The sequence below is a fragment of the Oryzias latipes genome, chromosome 7 (genome assembly GCF_053564925.1).
Source record: "Oryzias latipes strain Hd-rR chromosome 7, Olatipes_Hd-rR_3.1".
In the NCBI taxonomy this organism is placed as follows: Eukaryota; Metazoa; Chordata; class Actinopteri; order Beloniformes; family Adrianichthyidae; genus Oryzias; species Oryzias latipes.
In genome coordinates this window covers 4,400,322-4,422,818 of record NC_136243.1, presented here as the reverse complement: position 1 = coordinate 4,422,818, position 22,497 = coordinate 4,400,322, and the positions used below count along the sequence as shown (strand labels likewise).

The 22,497-nt window shown below is 43.3% G+C and overlaps 1 protein-coding gene across 2 annotated transcripts; it reads left to right on the top strand.

Annotated features, from left to right (window-relative positions):
• Nucleotides 1–1,556: 1,556 nt before the first annotated feature.
• Nucleotides 1,557–14,497, top strand: LOC101155172 (protein-serine O-palmitoleoyltransferase porcupine). Of its 2 annotated transcripts, none has more exons than XM_004086351.5 (14): nucleotides 1,557–1,695; nucleotides 1,769–1,930; nucleotides 2,173–2,309; nucleotides 4,012–4,204; nucleotides 5,340–5,383; nucleotides 7,120–7,301; nucleotides 7,375–7,505; nucleotides 9,476–9,601; nucleotides 9,680–9,780; nucleotides 10,593–10,669; nucleotides 12,146–12,209; nucleotides 12,310–12,395; nucleotides 13,182–13,292; nucleotides 13,916–14,497. In XM_004086351.5, the coding sequence occupies exons 3-14, from the start codon at nucleotides 2,174–2,176 to the stop codon at nucleotides 14,015–14,017; spliced, it is 1,353 nt and encodes a 450-aa protein (XP_004086399.1). In that variant the 5' UTR covers nucleotides 1,557–1,695; nucleotides 1,769–1,930; nucleotide 2,173; the 3' UTR covers nucleotides 14,018–14,497. The 2 variants fall into 2 exon arrangements, with proteins under 2 accessions (XP_004086399.1, XP_011471296.1); XM_011472994.4 differs by having other exon boundaries at nucleotides 1,566–1,664.
• The last annotated feature ends 8,000 nt before the right edge of the window (nucleotides 14,498–22,497 follow it).

Genomic DNA, 22,497 nt, shown 5'->3' with positions numbered 1-22,497 from the left:
CGTTACTGAATAATAGAAAAAGCCAGAGAGACAGAGAGAGCGGACAGCCACAGAACCTAACAGGTAGTGTTTCTGCACGTCTCCCCTTTTGAAGAAGGTTCAAAAATTCATGCAGACTCTTGTGTGTCTTTTCATTTCCCAACTGCACATTTCGTTTTTGGACTTCCTGAACCATCCGAACCTGCGAATGCCAAACGAGATGGCAACACTAGCCAAGAGGCATGGTCCTTCCAGCTGGACATCCCTGGAATACCCTCCCAGGCAGTTTTCCAGGAGGGATCTGAAAGAGATGAATGACCCTCCTGAACTCTGGATGTGGAGGAGCAGTGGCTGCTCCTGGATGGCCGAGCTACTTACCCTAAAAGAACCACAGCCACGCTGTGGAGGAAACTCCTCTCACCCGCTTGTGTCTTTGACCCCTTCATGCCTGCCTTCTTTCTAATTTCCGGAATATTAAAATGATTCTTCTGTGTGTTTTCCATTCAAGGTGATACTAAATTAAGTGGAGTCCTGGATTTAATGGTAAAGCCTATGTTGCGAACTAGTGACATAGGTTGATCTCTGCTCTATCGACTAAAGTTTAAATTATCATTATTGTTTTCCTATCTGGTTCCACTGAGCTGCTTGGGTCAGGAAGGTAAAATTTACATGACACTCATTTGGATTTCAACAGCAAATACAGTTGACCAATTTATTGACAAAACTTTTGTCTGCATGACATTTTAGTTTTGTGATGCTGTGACATAAAACAGACATGTCTTTCATTGAGTTTTGTTTCCTTCTTTTGGTTGTTTTTGAGGTTTTGAATTATTTTTTGTGCGATTATCAAGCTTTTTTTTCACGTTCTCTTCATGCTTTACCAGGTAACACCACGTTTCAGCTCTTAATTGCCACAATTGTTTGTGTTACTGATTTATTTCTCAGTGTATAAAATTCCATTACTGTAGCTGCTATATCTTTGATCCCTCTAAAGTCACTCTTCTGTTTAAACTGGTTTTGTTTTTCATTTGTAATTTGGTTTAAAGTCAGCTTAAAGTCCGATCATCTTTTGATCTATTGTCAAAGTGTTCCCAGTTGTCTTTTAATTATGATTATGATGTTTTAACCCAAATCAAAAAATCAGAGTTTTTTTCTAGGACATAGTTGGTGCAGAGTAGCAGGAGTTTATTAGAAATTCACCTCTGATTTGTGGGCGATACTTCCCCTCTCCATTGCTGAAAGCTCTCTGGTTATCTGCTCTCAGTCTGTACTGTCCTGTTCTGATCCAGATACCAGCTCAGACGAGGAAAACAAAGGATCTATTTGTCTATTTGCGGGTGAATGATCAGAATTGAGCAGAGCAGAGAGCTGCGGCCTGCTGATTGTAGTTCACGGAACAACTACAAGCTTTTTCCAACAGCTCTTTTTCACCTGATTCACACAATTTGAATAAAGAAAAACTCAGAAACGCAGTTTTGGTCTTGTTTTTCTTTATGCATGTCCCCCATCATGAGAAAAATGCCAGAAAAACATGTTAAAACACAATTTTCATTGGGGGTGGGTGTCTACCTGGGACAGAAATGCTTGTGTGTGGGGGGGTAGGACTGCAGCTGGGACACAAGGCGGCACTAAAGCGTCACGTGACTTTGCTGTTAGTGGAAAGAAATCCGAGGAACCGTGGAAAGGTTGTTTTCCCCGTTTAAAGTCTTGCTTTAGGTTAGAATTTCGAGCAAAGAATCCGCTTTTCTTTCTCTGTACGATTGACTCAGTCAGTTCTGTTTTTTTAAAGGTGGACTGGTTCTAAGGTTCTCCGAGGAATGTGGAACAACAATAACTAGTCTTCATCTGTGGGGGCAGCGTTGCCTGTCGATGATCCAGCAGAGAAGAAGAAGAAAGGATCGAGGGAAAAGAAAGCAGCGGCTCCTCTGTTGATTCTGCTCCTCCGGCTCAGGTTTGCACGTTTCTTCTCTCCTCTCAACTTCATTCATGAAAAACCAAACAAACTGCTGTCTGTTCACGTGAGATGCTGACGTCAGAGCGGGTTGCACGTGCGCCTGTGGTGGAACTAGCAGAAGTTGTTGATGCTCATAGGGCAGCTCAGAGGTTTTTAGGTGCTCTCTGCTGACAGACAGGACAGGTGAAGGTCTGCAGTCTGCAGCAGAGCTTCGTGATGGTTTGGTCTTTGTCTTTCAGGATGGACCTGTCCAGCAGGCTGCAGGTATGGCAGCAGCTGGCCCAGACCTGCGGCCTCAGCAGCATTGAACAAAGCCTTCAGCAGCTTTGGATGCTGCTGCTCCTCTGCCTCCTGTGCAGAGTCTGCTTCAGACTGGGTCAGCATCAGCAACTCACTTTGGATCAATAATCTACATCTGTGTCATTTTAACTGCTTTTAGGTAGCACATCTAAAAAGCTGAGGAGCATTCCTTCTTTCTTTGTTTGTAGATAAGAATTCTCCATATAATTTGATGTGTTTTAAAAAAAATTCAACAGATCAAAGTTCCTTTTAACTCATGAGTAGATAAAAAAAAGTATTAAAACCAGAAGGAGCTGCATTTCCCAGAAAAAATTCAGTGCTTAATGCTATATTGCTGAATGAAAATGAAACTTAAAGGGTAATAATTGGAAAAAATAAATAAATAAAAAGAAAGAAAGAAATGATCAAAGTTGACCATAAATAAAGTGAAAACAGCACAATAACAAAAAATATATTTTTGTGAAAAATGCGAGCGCCGGGTATCGAACCAGCGGCTTCTGCACCAAGGATTCCCCAGGTATATTAATGAAGGCAAAAATCTTGGAATAACTTGAGTTATTGGTCATAATTGGAAAAGCTGAACATTTGAATAGTTGAATGATTAAAATAGCTGAAAATTGTAGAATGAGTTAAGTGCCAAAAAATAAATGGAGCACATTTCAGTTAACTGATATGATGGGTAATTATAGTTGGTATGCTGTGAACGGCCCTGGAGCAAATGGAAAAGCTTTGAAATATATAAAGGGAAACCTTTGGGTTGCCAGGTCTGGAGGAGTATCACGGGAAAAAGCAGCATTCAAAGGAGAAGACAGTTGTCTTTCATTTAGTTTAAGATATGATGTATAATTACAAAGGTGGCTTTAAAACCTGCAAATGCCATTTTTAACAGGCTGCATCATTCCATGAAAATCCACAAAATACCGACTGCTGATTGGCTGTTTCTGATCATTGAAAGCAGAAATTACCTCCGTTAATTACATTTAGGATTTAACACAGATTGATTAATAATATTCATCTATTTTTCAAATAATTGTTTAAGAAAAAGGGTTAGACCTTGACATAACTAGTGACATTTGCATGATATATGATAGATGCATTTTCTGAAGACGAAGTAAACATTCTTTGTTTTTGCTTTTAGACAGCTCTGAAATTGTAAATTTTGATATAGTCAGCCCAGCCGGCTGTTTCCTTTTTTTTACCGTGATATTAAAAAGATTTTGGCTGTTAAATTGTTAAAAAGTAAAAATCTGAAACATCAACTTCAGACTTTGTGTTTTAAGATTCTTGAAATTTCAGTGAAAAGCCTCTTTGGATAAGAACTGTTGGTCTTAACCCTTGTGCTATCCTATGGGGTCAAGACAATGACCATTGACGTGTTCTCCCTACCATGACAAAGGTGGATAAAGGTGGAAAGATTTCATGTAATCCATGGACACCAGTGAAGATCACAAATCATTGAAGAAAAAAGGTTCAGAGCTCTGTCTAGTGGGTCTAGATGACCCAACTCCCAATGTTAAAGTGCCTAGGATAGCACAAGGGGTAATAGAGATGTTTTGGTCCAGTATTGGTCGTCCATTATCTGACAAATGTTTGAGCTGAGACATTACATCTGTAGTTTTTGCAGTCTGTCAGAGTAAAGATAAAATAACAGACTCCTATTGAACAAGGTTAGAAAGAGCTGGGGCTAGTGTGAATTTGTTGTGCAGATAAGCTGTGTTGATGACAGAAATGGAGTTGGAAAGGCTGATCTGGTGCTGTTTTGTGTCTGCCGCTTGCAGGACTTGTGCTGACTGTGAAGCATGCAGTGTCTGCACTGACGGGGATGATGGGGCTGTTCCTGTTCTTCGAGCTCCAGATGCTGTGGGTGCTGTCGCTCAGCGGGCTCTGTTATGTCATCCTGCTGCTCTGCAGGCACACCAGCAGCAGAGGACTCTTTCTCTCTGCTGTCATCCTCATCTACCTTCTGTTTGGGTAAGGCGGAAACAGCATTAGGCTGCAGGGAGCTTCTGCAAGGTCTTTTTTTCAATAAAAGTGAGTCGCATCAAATCATCCATGAGAATTGCGGCCCACAGATCTCCACCGTAAAACTCCTGGCTCATGTAAATAAAACCCAAACAAAGCAGAGCTTTCAGTTCATTCTTCTGTCCTCTGAACATTCACTGTAATTCTGCTGTACAGTCACCATGTGCCAGGTCCAAAAATAACTTTCAGCAGACAAGATTCACAAAGAAAAAGAAAACTTTCAAACATAACAACTACATGCCACCCCATTCTCTCTCAAATATTAGCCTAGCTAATAATGAAGAATTCCTATGGGGTACTTAACTGAAAGCTTTGCTCATGAATGAGACTTTCACCACTACATTACAATAAAAAACACTGGGAAAATAATATGGTGTGTTTAGGAATGGGACAAGGATAAAAGGGAATGCAAAGTAACAACATAAACTATGACAATGAAAGCAATAAGCTTTGTTCCTGAAAAGATTGTTAAAAAGTGAAAAGGATTTAACTTCATAATCAGATGTGATGATCATCAGATGATCAAGATGTGTTTTGTAGCCAGGTACAGTGGAGTAAGGGGGCAGTAACCAGCTCAGTGGCCTTGTGGTAGAGTGTCCGCCCTGTGACTGGATTGTCGTGAGTTCAAATCCATGCCAAGTCATCCCAAAGACTCGAAACATGGGACCCAGTGCCTCCCTGCTGGACACTCAGCATTAAGGGGTTGGATTGGAGGGGTTAAGCCACCAAATGGCTGTGTCTGCAGCTCACCGCCCCCCCCAGGGGAGGGGTCAAATGCAGAGAAATAAATTTCACACACCTAGGTGTGGGCAAGTGAAAGTATTTCTAAAGCCAATGTCCCACTTGTTGTTCTGTGATTCTTCCTCACTGTTCTGTTAATTTTGGCATCAGAAGAAAACAGGACAGACTTGACTCCAGACTTGCATATGTCTATCCCTGGTCTAAAATCTGCACCACAGCTGGTTTCTGCATTCATTCACATTATTTCTGAGGCATCTCAGTCTGTTTATGCGCACACCAATAATTGTATTTCTTTTGCTTCCTGTGATCAGAAAGTAATTTCCTTTTGAACCTTTCATTTCAGAGAGCTGCACTTAATCGATGCAGTGACTTGGCACAGGATTAGAGGTGAGAGATCATTTGAATCCACTTTTGCGGTGTTTCGACATGAGAGGGGACGAAGGGACAACAAACAACTGTAGAGTCCAAAGTCTGTTCCACCTAAAATAGATGCTTTTTTTCATGACGACTGTATGCACGCTGTCTGATGCTCAGGGTTGGGAAACACTGGCTTAGAGCAAAATGACTATGAAGATTTTTTTTCATCCTGCTCATTTTATCACAGACTTTACCTTCTTCAGATGAATTGGACTTCATGAAGGAGACATTTCCCTGCTCATCAGTGCTGCTTCTTTACTCATAACTGCTGGGAAAACTCAGCATGCTAAAGATAGATAGATATGCCTTTATTGTCACTGTCCACTTGGACAATGACACTGAAGCAACACCATCAAAACAAATCTACTAAAGTAGAAAAGAAAAAATGCCAGTATGTACAATATGTACAGAGTGTACCAACGAAGTCTGCAAATGTGCAAAATGTGAAATGTGCAATTAAAAAAATGTCCGTAATTATGTGCAGAGTGATATGTACAGATATAACCACGTCAGATGTGCAAAAACCGCACGGAGGCAGGGAAATGTTGATAAGTTTACATGGAAAAACAACATAAATAAGCAGATATACTGCACATATGCATATATATATACATATACACATATATTCAAATATGCATTGGCATGTGTTGTGCAAATTCCAAAAAAAAGTCCACAAAAAAACCTCTACACAGTATTTTTATTACCCACATCACAGATTATGACATTTAAAACTGTATTTAAAGCAGATATGAGTTTGCTGGTGATGTACATGCTGCTTATTGATTATTGATTGTGTTATATTGATATGGGTCTCTGAATATGGATTTGTGGATGAGTCTGCAGCAATTCAGTCCAGATGGTCTCCTCTCTTGAAGAGCAGGGTAGCGGCTGCTTTTTTCCAGATCACTCTGGTCTGTAGGGAGAGGTTGAACAGGCAGGAAAAGGGGGCTACAACCCATGAGAGAATAGATCTACTACATTTAAGCCAGCAGATCTTTGAGTGTCCAGACTATGCAGTATTGCCAAGACCTCAGACTCCAGGATTGGGTGGAGGGAAAAGGGAGGGTGTCCTGGTGTAGATGAATGACTAACAGATGATGGAGTGTTTCTAGAAGGTGGTGATGTGTTGCCGTGGACATAGCCAGCCTTGACAAAGTGTTTGTTGAAGAGGTGCACTATTTCAGCTCAGTCTGTGACAACAGCACTTTAACAGCAGTGGGGGGGATGAGAAAGTTAATTTCATTTTCCTGTGTTTTGGCGGAGTTTCATCACTTTTTAGGATCAGAACCATTGGTACAGACGGTTCATGTTTAACGCTGTGAGCATTTCTGTCTGTCTTTTCTGGGTTAGGGTTAGATTCAGTCCTACACCACTAATTGTGTTTGTGCTGATTGAGCTCTGATAATGCTGAGCTAAACCAAGGACTGAAGAGATTCTTTTACCCAGACTTTTTAAGGGTGTCGTGTTTATCCAAGATGGCACCAAACAGGGGCTTAAAATATGTCCAGGTGTTCTCCACATCTGGAACTGGCTTGATTCTGTCCCACTGGACTAGAGCTACGTCCTGCAAGAAAAGCCTGTTAGTTGAAATGTTCCTGGTTCTGTTTTGAGATGGACCCTTGTGAACACAGTCAGTAACACCATGATCACCTACTGTAGGTTTGAAGCACCTTCATGTTGCCCTCTCTGTTTTTTGGGTGTATCAGGTTCTCAGATGGTGGTGGCCATGAAGGCCATCTCATTGGCCTTTGATTTGGACAGAGGAGCGGTGTGCAGCCTTCCCTCCCCAGCCCAGTTTCTAGGCTATCTCCTGTTTGTGGGCACTGCTGTCTTCGGCCCATGGATCAGTTTCTCCGCCTACAAGAGAGCGGTTGATGGTGTTGAGCTGGTGAGTGTTGGTCAGCCTCTGTGGTGTGAGGTTCTCTGGGTCTGTGAGATGATGCAGCGATTTCTTTTTTCAGAGCTGGTCATGGCTGCTCAGCTCATCCCTCAGCCTCCTGAAGAGTCACATTTGTCTGCTAGTGTGCACCTGCATCGCCCCCTACCTGTTCCCCCTGTTTGTCCCAATATATGGAAACTCACTCACGCAAAGGTAAGTCGGTCTTTGTTAAACCGTTTTAATAGTCACTGCCTTAATGATATTGCATTTCTTTTCTCTCTGGTTTTGCTTCGAAGATGCAATTGAGAAAGGTAAGTTCTGTATGTCGGTGAACAGCTGAGCCCATCTGTCAGTTAACCAAACTAACTAAATGATTTGAATTGGACTGTTTCAAGTGAAAGTTAGCAGAATGTAGGGGCAGGAGAAGTCTACATTTTAAATAATTTATAAAAGAAATGATTTGAGCTTTTCACAAAAATGTGTCATCATGTGTGGAGCTAAAGGACCGAACACGACAGTGTGTGTCACCACTGTGTGACTGTGTGTGTGTTAGTGTGACTACAAGGGTAGTGGAAAACAGTGTGAAGGACTGAGGACCAGCTGGTGGAAAAAGTTTGCAGCTGCGTTTTCATCACAAAAATTCACACAACTTTATCAAAATTCTAGAAATGTTGAAAAAACACAATTTTGCAATTACACCGTTTCCATTAAATCATACACATGAATCAAAGCGACGGCTGTGAACCATTCTTTGATCGACAGCAGATACATTCAGGTTTCTGCCACGGCTCTAGCGCTCATCATCATCTATAAAAGGAGACGTTGGCGTCTTCTTCAGGCTGTGGGGTGGCAAGCTCCTTTAAACGTGGGAGCGGTTACGGATAAAGCCACTTTGGGAAATGGTGGTTGGTGATTTTCCAGAGGAGCTGTGGATCCAACAATTCCACATGACACGCTCAACTTTTGATGAACTGTGTGACGCTGTGGGACCTCTGGTGGCGCCCGCTGTGCAGTGAAACATTGACAGTTCTACTATTTTGATTTTAAACCAAAAAGGAAAATGAGTAGTGCTTTGTGTTTGGAGTCGCCTCACCTAACACTTTTTTTTGTTATAATGAGAAGAATATAAGTTTATTCTTAACAATCTAGACGGACTACCTTAACCCTAGAACACTTTAACTATAAAAAGTTACACCATCAGTCCAAACCTGTGCCACTACTACTGGGCCTCTAATATTCAAAAAATGAGGCATTGGCTCCAGGCTTCTGACACCCACTGGTGTCGTTTTCAAGGCTCATCCTGTAAAACAACAACTTTGGCAGCATTGATTGGATCTAGTCTCCGCTGTGTCATTTCCCACCGTATTACACACAATCCAGTAGTTACAAATACTTAAAAAATGATGTTTCAGACATATGGACTCACTCAGGTGCTTACCACTAGTCCTAAATCCCCCTTTTCTCCCTGGTCAGACAGACTTTGGATTCACAATTTGGGAAAGAAAGGTATCGTCAACTTTAAGGACATGTACCTAGACGGTATATTTGCAAGCTTCACTGATCTTGCATCCACATTTAATCTGCTTCATTCCCACTTTTCGGTACTTTCATGTATGACCCTAACTTTCTTAACATACCGCCAGTCTCTGTGTTAGATGAGGTGCTTGAGTTGCCATTTAATCCAAAGAGACTTATTTCCAAAATCAAAGACTGTATATCACTTCATGACAGCGCAGCTCTTCTGAAAATAAGAGAGTTGGGAGGAAGAGCTTGGGTGGAGTTTGGATGATAATGTGTGGAACAGGGCCTGACAGAGAGTTAACCACAGTACCTCTTGTGCCAAGGTAAATATAATACAGTTCTACAGAGGGCTCACCTGTCTAAAGCAAGACTGTCAAGAATTTATCCTCAACTGAGTGCCAATTGTGACAGATGTCAAAATAGTCCAGGAATCTAACCCACATGTTCTGGCTATTCTCTGCTTTGGTGAACTATTGGTCTCAGCAAAACAAAAAATGTTAAACCATCACTTTTGCAGGGTTATTTTTACCCGAGTATGTTCTTTGTTTTTCCAAAACAATTTTGTCTAGCTGAGGATGGATGAAAAACATCTCTGACGTGACTTTCCAATCTTCAAGGTTGGGAGTGAATGCATCAGGAAGCTCTTGTTTGTGTGTTTGCAGGTGGCTGCGTGCTTATGAGAACGCAGTGTCCTTCCACTTCAGTAACTACTACGTGGGTCACCTCAGTGAGGGCACCAGCATGTTGGCTGGAGCTTGCTTCACTGAAGAGAAGGAGCACATCTGCTGGTAAAGCACAGTGGAGTTGACGATGGGTGGTCATGTTTGTTAAAGCCCTGGGCTGTTTGACCAGACTGCTCTTTGCAGGGACATGAGCGTGGTGAAGCCCCTGCAAGTGGAAATACCCCGGTCAATGGTGTTGGTCGTGACGTCTTGGAACATCCCAATGTCCCGATGGCTGAAAAGTTGTAAGTGACTGTCAGAGGGTCAAAGTCACAAACGGCATGGACAGTTTCCATGTTTTGAAGGGAACTGGCAATGCCTACAAGTTCAAAAGCAACAACAATGGCAAGCCACAGACAGAAGCCTACAACAGTGACAAACTCCTGCCTACAGTACAGATCTTACAGAGAAAAGCAGCCTTGCACTGATATGCACCTTTTTACCGTAGTGAAGTGTTAACGCAGTCAACGTAAATCGGCTGATTCTGATGGAGAGAAAAGCAGCTTTGCGCTGTTATGCAACACTTTGCATGCATCAGAGGAGAGCCCCTTTTCTCCGCACCAGAATAAGCTGATCCCCAATGCATGTGTGAACAGTCCAACAGCCAGCGTGTGTTATTTAGGGAATGCCGGCGACATCTCCGGTGTCAAACATTTTTATCTATGCTTTGATTTGAATAAAATGGGGGTTTCAAACTCTTAGTTTGAAAAACTAGCTTGAAACTGTTAGTTTATATTCTAATCAAATTGAAAATTTTCGAGTAATTTGTCAGTTTGCCAGATAAATGACAATTCGCAGTAGAACAACTGTACATGTCAAAGCTCAGCTCTTACACCTTCTATATTCATCAATTCAACAGATGGTTTAGATGCAGAATCCCTGTCAAGGACTTAAAAAAGAAAACATCAAAGAGAACTGTGTTTTTGTAGGTATTTAACATCAGAGCTTAGGGCACAAACACCATGGTCTCTAACATGAGACGTGAGAACAGTAAAGGTTTTAGTTTGAACGCTACCTGAATGTTAGTGGTAACTCTTGCTGTCTCCTCGCTCCTCAGATGTCTTCAAGAATGCCATGAAGCTGGGAACTTTTCCTGCCATCCTGGTGACCTACACAGCCAGCGCTCTGTTGCATGTGAGGAACATTTTTAACCACAATGCTCTGCGGTGTCTAGAGCTAAAATCATTTACAGTGACCCTCCCTGCACGCTGCACATTTGGTGTCAGGATAAAAGCCTTCCCCTTCAGGAACACATGGCTTAACTAAAAGTAAAACGCGTGCCAAAGAACTTGATTTCCTGCAGTTTGTGCTTACATGGTTCAGTGAGGAGCGTCATAATTTACTCACAGGGGACCTTAAAGGGTCTGGAGAAAACACAGCTTTACAGATGTTACAGTAATCACCTTTGGAGATTCAGACATTTCTTTTGATTTTTTTGCTTATTTCAAAGGAGAAATCACTGAAACAGGCCTGAACACAAATGATGCTACATTTGAGTTAGTGTTTTGATTCAGATTCAGATTCATTTTATTCGTCATGTGCACAGTTTTTACACTGGCATAGGAATTAAGTTCCAGTACAACCCGAACAAGATCAGACAGACAACAGAAACACGTGTACAGTTCAGAGTTGACCCCCCCCCCCCCCCCTCCCTTTCTTAGCATGCAGATTGTCCACGATGGGGGCAGGGGGGGAATTGGTGACAAAAAAAGTCGTATCTCTACACTGCGTACAATGTGTAGATGCAAGAAAAAACTACACCGTTTAACATAAGTAGCACATATGCAGACAAAACACAAACACGAGGCTCAGGGATCAAGGGAAGGGGGGGGGCCTCCATGAATCTGTCCTTCAGGTGCAGCTCCGCGAGCCAGGCACTTCCTCCGGGCAGCACACAGAGGAGGGAGGGGGGTGAGTTGCAGTTATCAACCCCGAGAACAGCTCAGATGCACGGCCTTTTGAGTCCATCAAAGCAATCAGTGGGTTTCTGTGCCTGTCAGATAGACTTCTGTAGGTGTCAGCAGGGATTCTGCTCCACCTCTCATGAACAGCCTCCATCACCTGTCTCAGGTTTGAAGGGTTTCTTCTCCACGTTTCAGCTCCATCTGAATAATCCTGTCCTTTGCTTTGATCCTTCATTGGGTCTTTTTTTGAGTTTTGGATCATTATACTGTTTGAAGATCAAGCTTTCTGACACCAAGCAGCATGTGGCTCCAAAATGCCCCGATTGTTATGAGATTATATTGAACACCTTGTTTCAGATGCAACAGAGCAGCCCAGACCATGATGAAGCCTCCTCGCCTTCCCAGTTGCAATGGGCCTGGTTTCTCATGTTAAAGCACACCAGGGTCTAGCTGACAGTAATCAATTCTTTCTTCTCTGAACACAAGAATGCAGATAGTTCCAAAATGGAGTCGAACATGGATTCCCAGCTTCTTCTTACTATGTGGTAAAACGTCACGTGTCAGGATGCTGAAGGTCCCCTGTGAATGCACATCTTTGCACATGTAGCTCATGTGCCTGCTGTTAAAAATAACTTTCCTAACAGTAGAAGGGTGAATATGGTGCAGACATCCAAGCACTGAGTGTACCCCCTTTGTTCTTCTTCAGGGCCTGAGCTTCCACCTTGGAGCTGTCCTGCTCTCACTGGGATTCATCACCTATGTGGAGCACGGTAATCACCACCCAAGGGTGAAAGTTAAACCTTTCCCTACATTTCCAGATTTTTCCTGTATTCATGAGATTAAACTTGTATATATTTGTTTTTTTCTCAGTCCTGAGGAAGAGGCTTGCGTACATCTTCAATGCATGCATCCTGTCCAGACCCTGTCCCTCCGACTGCAGCCACCAACACAAGAAGGTGCCCAGCTGAACAACGCAATCAACCACTCAAGAAAAGTTCTGTTTATTTGAAACTGCAAACATTCGCACCTGCATCTGGAATTGATACCACATACGTTTATATAAGCATAGACAAAACAAGGAACAAGGAAATCTGGACCATGAGCGTTAAGACAGATCATCTTTTGATCTATTGTCAAAGCGTTTTTTTCAGTGGTCTTTTGATTATGATAATGCAGTTTTAACCCAAATCCAAACATTGGAGTCGTTTTCTACGACAGTTTCTGCAGAGCAGCAGGAGTTTACTCGAAATTCATGTCTGACTTGTGGGCGGAACCATTGGTGCGGAGCAACCCTGCCCCCCCTTCACCTCTCCGTTGCTGAAAGTTATAAGCTCTCCGCCCCCCAACCTAACTCTAGCAGTGCAACAAAAACGCTCAGCAATATCAGTGCCATCCAGCCGTACAGTTCAATCAGGATTCCAGCTCAGACGATCATGAGTCACTGATCATCAGGGGATGCAGCAGAATGCAGCAGATCAGGGAGACTTTGTAGTTTCTACATAACAACCACAAGCATTTTTTTAAGCTTAATAATGCAATCAGGACATCTTAAAAACACCAAAGACAGGATTTTGATTACATTGGGTTTTTAAAACCTCATAATGAAACCAGGATTCTCAGATGAAAATCTGACACGATTAAGCCTGTTAGAGCCTGAACTGTGAGATTGTAAGCAGACTTTGTAGTTACTTGACTATCTTATGTCTTTTTTGAAGGCATTTGTCTTCTCTCCTTTCATACAGAATTATTGGGTGATGTTGTTGAACCTGGTCTTCAGCTTTCTAACCATCTTCCATCTCACCTACTTGGGTTCCATGTTTGATCCTGGCACTGATGAACAGGAAGTGGAAGAGGTAAACTCTAGCTGTCACCGTACACTTTTGTTCAATTTCAGACCCTTCTTACGACTTATTTATGACAAAAACGCAGCTCACGAGAGGTCCATTCACTGGTGAGGTTCTCTTTCCCACGAAAGAGCTGTTTAAAAATTCAAGGCTCATTTGCTAAATAACCATGAAATGAACCTTAATTTTGCTTTGCTCCAACCTTTATTTTTATCTGAACTGTAATTCCATTACATTCTATGAGCAATTTAATTGCAAATCACTACAGTTTTACCTGAAGTGTCTTGTATATTTCTTTAGTTAATTTATAATCTAAGTTTTCTTAAAGATGGAGGTTTCCTCTATACAGTGTTATTCTGTGGCTTAAAACGGCTTTCACTCAGTTGTCAACCAGTTGCCACAGAAGACCAAAGCAACTGTCAAATTGTTCAAGTCAAGGGGCAGGCTGCAACGTGGCACACAAAGAACTTAGACATGTCAGTATGAAGACAACTTTGGCTTCTTTTTAGAGCCTGTCTCAGCTGTTATGGGACACTCATCTCACCCTTTTTCAAAGAATAGTCTACCATTTTATCAGGTCTACTTAAAGTAACCCTTTAGATCTAAGCCAAAATGTGTTTTTGCTGTTGAAGGGGTATGCAGCCATTCACACCATCCAAAGGTGGTCCGAGCTGAACTGGGCCAGTCATTGGATTGTGTTTGCTTGTTGGATCTTCTACCGTTTGATTCTGTGACTGAGTCACAGCGTCTGGGAAAGAAAACCAACGCCAAGCTGTGGAGGGCCTGGATGACCACCCCTGACATGGAAAGTGTTACACATGTCCCCTGACATGCTTGAGCCACTGCCACAGAGCTGACGGGGAGCTCACGTGAATGTGAAGCAGTGAAGACCCTCCTTTGACTTTTGTGGGATCTGATTCTAGCTGGACTCGCAAATTAGCTGAATTTGAAATGATGAATAACAGAGGAGAGATAATGCATCTGTGTGGACAGAATGTGGAGGGAAACACTTCTATCTGTCTGGAGATGGACACATTTACTGTTGTCATATGGTGTTATTTTTATACTGCAGTTTTTTGTATTTTTGTTTGCAGAAATGTTTTTAGCTAGTCATTGTACTGAACTTTATACACTCACATAATGGTCCAGACTGTTACATTTGCTGTTGTTGTTATTGGAATGAGTTATACATTAAATATTTGTACTGATGGAAACAGTGTCCCACTTCGTCATTTTGATCTGATAGAGACTTGAACTGCCATCTTTCTTACTGATTTTATTCATCAAACTATGAGTAACAAATCTGCAAGATTTTTGTAAACAAAGTCTTGTCTGGACACAAGATCTCATTATTTGATTGAGATGGTACATGCTATGGGTTCAATGAAACTTCTAGTTGCTCTTTATTCCTCTTAAAATCCATTTGTCCGTGACCTTCACTCTTTCCTTTCTGTCTGCATAACCACAGTCTTGTGTTTGTTATTGTTAAACTGAAGGACATCCGTCTGCATTCTGGAGTTCAGCTGCTCTGAGCTGCAGAGGGCTGGTGAATGGAGGAGGTTTGGTGACACAGCTACATAAAGCTGAGTGTCGTCTGCATATATTTGTTTTATGACTGTATTGTGTTCTTGATCTGACTCAGGAAACATGTCCAGGCTGAACAAAAACTCCAGAGAATACTAAAGATTTTGATCACCAATAAAATATTGCAACCCCTGCCTTCAAAATAAGATCTGTCCCAAGTATGGACTGTAACTAATAATACCATCTACTTTTCCTGCTTGCCTAGAAGGATTCTGTGCTTCATGATTCCATGGTCCTATTACAAATGCTTTAGTGATTTTGTGCTCTTTGTGGCGTTCATTGCGGAATTCCTCAATTCAGTTTTTCTTTCCTAAATCAGATGTTCCAAAAATGTGTGCCCTTCTGTCTGCTTCCTCCTTTATTCATTGTCACAGTTCCTAATCTACCTTGTTCTTCCTATAATAGGTGTTCCTGTGCTGTGGTGCAGAGGTGTACCTCTAAATTGGAGGATTGCAGGTTCAGCTTCCTCCTTGTCTGCCCATGTGTTAAGTGTCCTTGGGCAAGACACTGAACCCTACGTTGCTCTTGGCGGTTATAGGTTGGCGTCAGCAGAGCCATCATCAGTGTGTGAATGGCTGAATGGGACTTCGACTGTAAAGCGCTTTGGTCCTTCAAGGAAGTTGTAATGCATTATATGAGCATGCACTATGTCCAATTTAGTGTGTGCATCTTTCTCCTGTTCTCTTAGACTCCAAGCAGTCACAGCAGACAGTCGCAAATAGAAGTCACAAAGTGAGGGGTTTCTTCCCAGTCTTCCAGTTAGACGTGAAATGTCCCCACTGTTACCTTTAGCCTATGGAGTGATATTTCTGCCACTACGTTGCACACAAAACTTTCTAAGTTGCAAATAAAAAGAAGTAAATATTTCCTTTTCAATAATTTTTTTTTGCTTTCAATTTTTCTTTTTCAAAAAACATTTTTGCGTTTGCAAAACACGTTTTCGCATGCGTTGTGTCACATCTCGTTTTTTTCCTATCTTTGATTTTGCTGACATAAGTTTCAGTTTAGCGTGACAGAGCTGCCATCAAACAGCTGCTGATTGGTCCAGATTCTAACCAATCAGGTGTCTCTGTCTGATATTGATGGTGCTTGGAGACAGACATGGACTTTGGACTTTGAGTCGGTTCTGTTCTAACGGGTCTCTGTCATTTTCAACCATTCTGGCCCGTTTCTCTCAGAGTAAGAAGGAGCAGCAAAGCAGCTAAAATCTAACAGGTTTTGTATTTATGTATGTCAGTGTAGAGACCAACGTGTTTAAAATGTCTGCAGCAGAAAAAAAACGTCCGAGCTCCGACTCCGTCCAGCAGGAAGTAACACTTTTTAAGATTTGTATCTGAACTATTGTTTTATTTTAATCAATAAATGTTGAAATATTGAGAGAAAATAGAATTTTTTTCATGAGTAATTTTTTTTAATTTGTACAAACGCTCACGAGTTCTATTTGATTCTATTAAAGACATTTTGATAAGAATGATGGTACCGCGATTTAGCTGCAACTAAAGCCATTTGCGGCAAAGTCCCGCCCCTTTAACTGTCTCCGCCAATCATTCTTGCAGGCTTGATCACATGTTATCAGTCTGACCAATCAGAAGTGGTTAAAGTTTTAACTTCCTTGTTCCAATTTAGCTCAAAAAGTCGCTCAGTTCTAACAAAAATACCAGCCAAAGCTCGTCTTTAGTGGTGTAGCTTTCCACAGAATACGGTATCAGACCGTGGAACAAGTGAACAAAACAATGAAGCTCAGAGACGCTAGTCTATCTGCCCTTTTGCGGCAGTTTTCACACTACATCTCCCATGATGCATTTGCTTAAAGGGACAGCGTCTCAGTCGTCCTTGTTAAACGTCTTGAAACCACAACGAAGACACATCAAACAGTTTTTAAACTTTCTAACTTAACTTTTATTTCATCTTTTAGAAAAAAAAAACAGCTGCAACTTCCTGCTTTTTCTGCCACAATTATCGGGGTGATCCTCACTGGTGTCCATGGATTACATGAAATCTTTCCACCCTTATCCACCTTTGTCATGGTAGGGAGAACACATAAATGTAAGGTGGGGGTCATCTAAGATAGCACAAGGGTTATATCTGTCATAGTGGGCGAGACAGACCCAGTTGCTGAAACCCAGAATGATCAAACAGGTAAGCGGTTTGGTAAGTAGTATCTAATCTTAACAAGGAGAACAGAACTTTTGGCATGTTGGTGATCCGGACAGGAGAGAGGCTCGTGACATGGCTGGAGGTAGTAACGCGGCTGATGGGATCCTGCGTCTTCCAGGACAACAGGTGAGTTGTAGGCGACTTCCACACTGGTGACCTTCTTGGTTGTGAATCCTGAGACAGGGAATATAATATTAGGTTCGAGGCAAGGTGAGAACAAGCGACATAAACAGGCTAGACCAGGCATAGTCACCATAAGGGGTGACGAACTGGCGTTGAATACTGGAGCTGGGTCTCCTTTTGAACAGCAGGGTTGATGAGTTGAATTGGTCAAAGCTGGTGGAGTCAGGAGCAGAGCAGAGAGGGCGGGGGAGGAGGACTGACAGAGGCACCATGACAGTACCCCCCCCCCCCCCTTAAAGACCACCTCCAGGTGCCCCAGGACGACGATCCGGGTGAGCACGGTAGAAGTCAGATATGAGGGTGGGGTCCAGAATGAGGGAACGGGAGACCCAGGAGCGTTCCTCAGTACCATAACCCTCCCAATTGACCATTAACTGATGGCCATGACCCCAGCGCCGGATGTCCAAGATGCGGCTGACAGTGTACGCCGGAGCGCCATCGATGAGTCGGGCGTGTGGAGGGGAAGCGAAAGGCGGGCACAAACTGCTGTCAAAAACAGGCTTGATTTGAGAGATATGAAATGATGGGTATACCTTGAGGGCAGCCGGGAGGTGAAAACGGGACACAGATGGGCTTGATGATTTTGTCAATGGTGTAGGGCCCAATGAAACGGGGATCCAGCTTGTGGGACGTGGCCTAGATGGGGTTGTTTTTGGAGGACAGCCAAACCCTCTGACCCGGCTGGTATGTGGGTCCCACCACCCTGTGGCGATTGGCAGTGCAGCAGTTGCTCTCCTTGGTGCGGAGGAGAGCAGCTTGGGTCTGATGACAAATGCGCTGATAGCGCTGAAGATGGTCTTGCACAGAGGGCACTGCCAAATGTAGTTCATGGGGAGGAAACAGAGGTGGTGGGTACCCGAGGGAGGCTTCAAAGGGGGAGACACCTGTGGCAGAGGAGGGATGTGAATTGTGTGCGTATTCAATCCAAACCAAGTACTTGGACTAGTCAGTGGTGTTTTGGGCGGCAAGGCAATGGAGGGAGGCTTCCAGCTCTTGATTGGCCCTTTCCGCTTGTCCGTTGGATTGGGGGTGAGACCCAGACGTGAGGCTGACAGTGGCTCCTAGGGCCGAACAGAAGGATTTCCAAACCTGAGATATAAATTGTGGTCGGTCACAATGTCTGCAGGAATGCCATGATGACGGAAGACGTGTTTAACTAGTAGGTCAGCGGTCTCAGTGGCGGTAGGTAGCTGAGGGAGAGGGATGAAGTGAGCAAACTTGGAAAACCGGTCGATGAAGGTGAATATAACGGAGTTGCCCTGAGAAATGGGAAGGCCGGTAACAAAGTCCACAGCAATGTGGGAACAAGGCCTGCTAGGCATAGACAGAGGATGGAGAAGTCCTGAGGGAGGAGAGTTAGAGGACTTAGAACGGGAACAGGTGAAGCAGGCGGCTACATACTCTCTAACGTCCTTGTTAATGGAGGGCCAGAAGAAGCGTCTACGTTAAAGGTTGAGAATTCGGAGACCCCTCCGTGACAGGCGATACGGGATGCGTGGGCCCAGGTGATGACGTCAGACCGTAGAGATGAGGGGACATTGAGAGTGCCGTTAGGAGGAGTGGGATGATCAGGCTCCTCACCTTGTGCTTGGATGACTCTGGATTCAATGTCCCATGTGAGATTGCCGAATATGCAGGCTTTTGGGAGTATGTTGTTGGTGGAGTCGGGATCCTCTGAAGCACAGTATTTCCGGGAAAGAGCGTCCGGCTTGACGTTGCAGCTGCTAGGTCTGTAAGTGATGGAGAATCTGAACCGGTCAAAAAACAGGCACCAACAGGCTTGACGAGAATTGAGTTTCTTAGCGGAGCGAAGGTATGAAAGGTTTTTGTGATCTGTCCAGACTATGAAAGGTTGAGCAGCTCCCTCTAGCCAATGACGCCACTCTTCTAGAGCCAGCTTAATGGCGAATAGTTCTCGGTTTCCCACATCATAGTTGCGTTCAGCTGGTGACAGTTTCTTGGGGGGAAAAAGCATGTGGCTTGAGTTTGCCAGAAGACTCTTCTCGCTGACAGGACTGCCCCAACTCCTGAGTCAGAAGCGTCGACTTCGACGACGAATTGTCTGGAGACATCAGGCTGGATAAGAATGGGAGCAGAAATAATTAACCTTTTAAGCGTATCGAAGGCTGTCTGGGCTGAGGGGTTCCACTGGAAAGCCTGGAAGTGAGTTAAGTGAGGGGAGAAGCGATGGAACTGTAATTTCTAAGAAAGCGACGGTAAAAATTGAAGAAACTGTTTTTTTTAGATGTGAGAGGTTCCTATTGGGAAACTGCTTTGATCTTGGCTGGATCTGGGCGTATGCTTCCAGCCTCGAAAATGTAACCAAGGAAAGGCATGCTGGAAGTGTGTAACTGGCATTTCTCCGCCTTAACAAACAGTTGGTTTTCCGATAGTCTCTGGAGAACTAATCGTACGTGATTTTGGTGCAGAGCAGGGTCTTTGGAGTAGATCAAGATATCATCTAGATAGACGAAGACAAACCGATTGATGAAATCTCTAAGAACGTCATTAACGAGACGTTGGAAAATCGCGGGGGCGTTGGTTTAGCCAAAAGGCATCACTAGATATTCATAGTGACCCACTGGGGTGTTAAAGGCGGTTTTCCACTCATCTCCTTCCTTCATATGCACGAGGTGGTAGGCGTTCCACTGGTCTAGTTTTGAAAAAATGCGAGCTTCCTGAATGGAGTCAAAAACAGAACTGATGAGTGGTAGTGACTATTTATCTTTAACAGTGATCTGGTTAAGTTCTCGATAATCAATGCAGGGTCTGAGAAATTTGTCTTTTTTTCCACAAAAAAGAACCCAGCACTGGCAGGAGAAGATGAGGGGCGAATGTGTCCTAGAGAAAGGGCTTCCTGAAGTACTGTTCCATGGTGGCTTTCTCTGGACCCGGCGATGGAGTATTCGTTTGGCTGGTATGATTTACTTTGGACCAGAGGAGGACTCCTTTTGATCATGGATTGTGTGCGCCGGTGAATGGCCCCTACCCCTGGAAAGGCGGAGCGGATCTGGACTTTGCAACCTTCAGCTATTGGCCGGTGGAAGCACGAGGGATACCGGCTGACGAATCAGAGTGTTCCGGGGCGGAGGACCAGCGGCCATGATCTTTCCGGAAGGCGGAGATTCAAACACATCTTAAAAAGACTGTTTTCAAACTTTTTCATTGTTCTTGGGTAAATCTACGAATAATTCGCATGTAACTTGTGCGTCAGTAGATCTTTACTTTAGAATCCAGATATCTGCATTAATGTTTTAATCTGTGCTTTAGAACTATTGTCAGGGAAATAAACTCAGTGTGTTTTTGAACCGGTTGAATCCTTGTTTGTTTTACCACTCTCGACTATCGAACACGCATGGATGGAAAGAACTGAGAAACGGACGATTTCTTTCCTTCAATTTTGGTGACCTCGATACGTGAAGTCGGGGGTGGATATGAACGCAGACCAGACCGGTTGGACCACAACATAGTGGCTTATTACAAGAATACTGAGACTTTCGGCCGAAAGCGGGTGACGCACTCCCCCACGGGCTTGACTTCCCTTGAGGCCTCATAGAGTACGGTAAGCAGAAGCCTTTTATGAATTTCTGCGTATTGAATAACTCAAATCAAGGGGAAGTGGGGTGTGTGGGCAGCATAGCGCACCCGAATAAATACGTTTTGGGTTCACCCTCCCTAGAACAGCGGATTGACCGGTGGCAAATTATACACTTTGGGCGGCAGTAAAATTTTGAAAAATTGGACATTTATAAATTATGCAGGTTTTTCGTCTGTTCGGCCTGTACACACATTGAACGTTGGCAAATTGGGAGCTTGTGATATTTGGAGAGCAGTAAATTGACTAAGGTTTGCGTCTGTACAACCTGTTAAAAAATCCCTTACAAAAAACAGAGTTATTATAGGAACTAATTTTGCGCGTCTAGGATTTTCGGAAACACCAAGGAGGCTTCGGCCTCTACAAATTATTTTTTATAAACGGAGAGAAACCAAAGAAGGATTCAAAATAATCATGAATGGTGAATTTGATATAGGAATTAAGGAAAATGGTGCATTTTATCCAGACAACTTCAATGACAAAGACAAAAACAAACGACTTGACTATGACGACAAAGACTTAACTGCTAATGAATGGATGGAAATGTATGAGATTTTGGAAAGACAGGTGTTGGCTGGAATAGAGAAGAAACAGAAGGATAAGGAGAAAGAGAAATTGCGTAAGGTATGGGCTCAGATGGATTTGAAACGGACTCGAAGTTGGATGGCATTTAGTCAACAATTAAGGCAGAAAGAGGATGTTATAGTAAAACAGGTTCAGGACTTGGATGAGAAGGTGCAAAAACAATCACGGAAAGAAAAAAGAGAAGCTAAGCAGAAGCAAAAGGAAGCTGACGAGACTAGGCGCACATTGCATCAACTGACCCTGGCTGCAACAGCGATGGCCACAATAAAAACAGAACAAGAAAGCCATAAACGTAGTGTGACACCGTCTTCCCCCAAGCTCCCTCTTCCAGGACTTTACCCCTCCCTTCCAGTAGGGACAGATTCCTCCCCTGTACCTTTCCCCCCCCCTTACAATTCACAGGAAATGTATCCAATGTTGAAAATATGTGGAGAAATCGCTTGCGACCTGGAGGAGGAATTGACCCCCCAAGAAAAGCACCACATAGTTTCCATGTTGCGGGAAAGACGAACCAGGATGGGTGAAGAAAGAGCAGACCCATTCCAAGACCTCATAAATCTACAAGCAGAACCCCCCTCTGCTCCCCGGGTAAGTGCAGATGAAAGCACAGATGTTTATCCTTCCCTTCACGGCTCTCCAGCTGCACTTAGAGGAGCTGCCTCAAGGGTCACTGACCCCAAAGGCAAACAATTCGTCCGCTGCTATGAGGACATGACTACACGTAAGGAGAAGGCTGTGGAGAGTTTGGCAGGTCAGTATACATTACCAGGTGAGTTCAAAAAATATCACAGATTAATTTTTCCAGAACAGGATGTTGACAAATATGAGGAGGAAAAGGAGGAGAACGATGACGACGAATCACCTCCACACCAACCACGTCTCCTCACCTCAAATCAGGATTTGGATAAGGTAAGACGAGTGAAACACAGTATGACTTTAAGAAGTGGAACTAAACAGCACAGGGACGCAAAACATATGTTTCCTATGATAGCAACAGGAGCTGGTGTGCCTATTTATCAGCCACTCCCACTTAAGGATGTTTCAACACTGGCTGAACGTTTACCACGTGTGTCAAATGGAAGTCGCAATTTCCTCCAGCAATTATGCACA

Excerpts from the sequence above, each read along its gene's own strand:
- LOC101155172 (XM_004086351.5), top strand. The coding sequence starts at position 2,174 with ATGGACCTGTCCAGCAGGCTGCAGGTATGGCAGCAGCTGGCCCAGACC. Across the intron at positions 4,205-5,339 it reads CTCATCTACCTTCTGTTTGG|AGAGCTGCACTTAATCGATG; the intron begins GTAAGGCGGAAA and ends CTTTCATTTCAG. Across the intron at positions 5,384-7,119 it reads GACTTGGCACAGGATTAGAG|GTTCTCAGATGGTGGTGGCC; the intron begins GTGAGAGATCAT and ends TGGGTGTATCAG.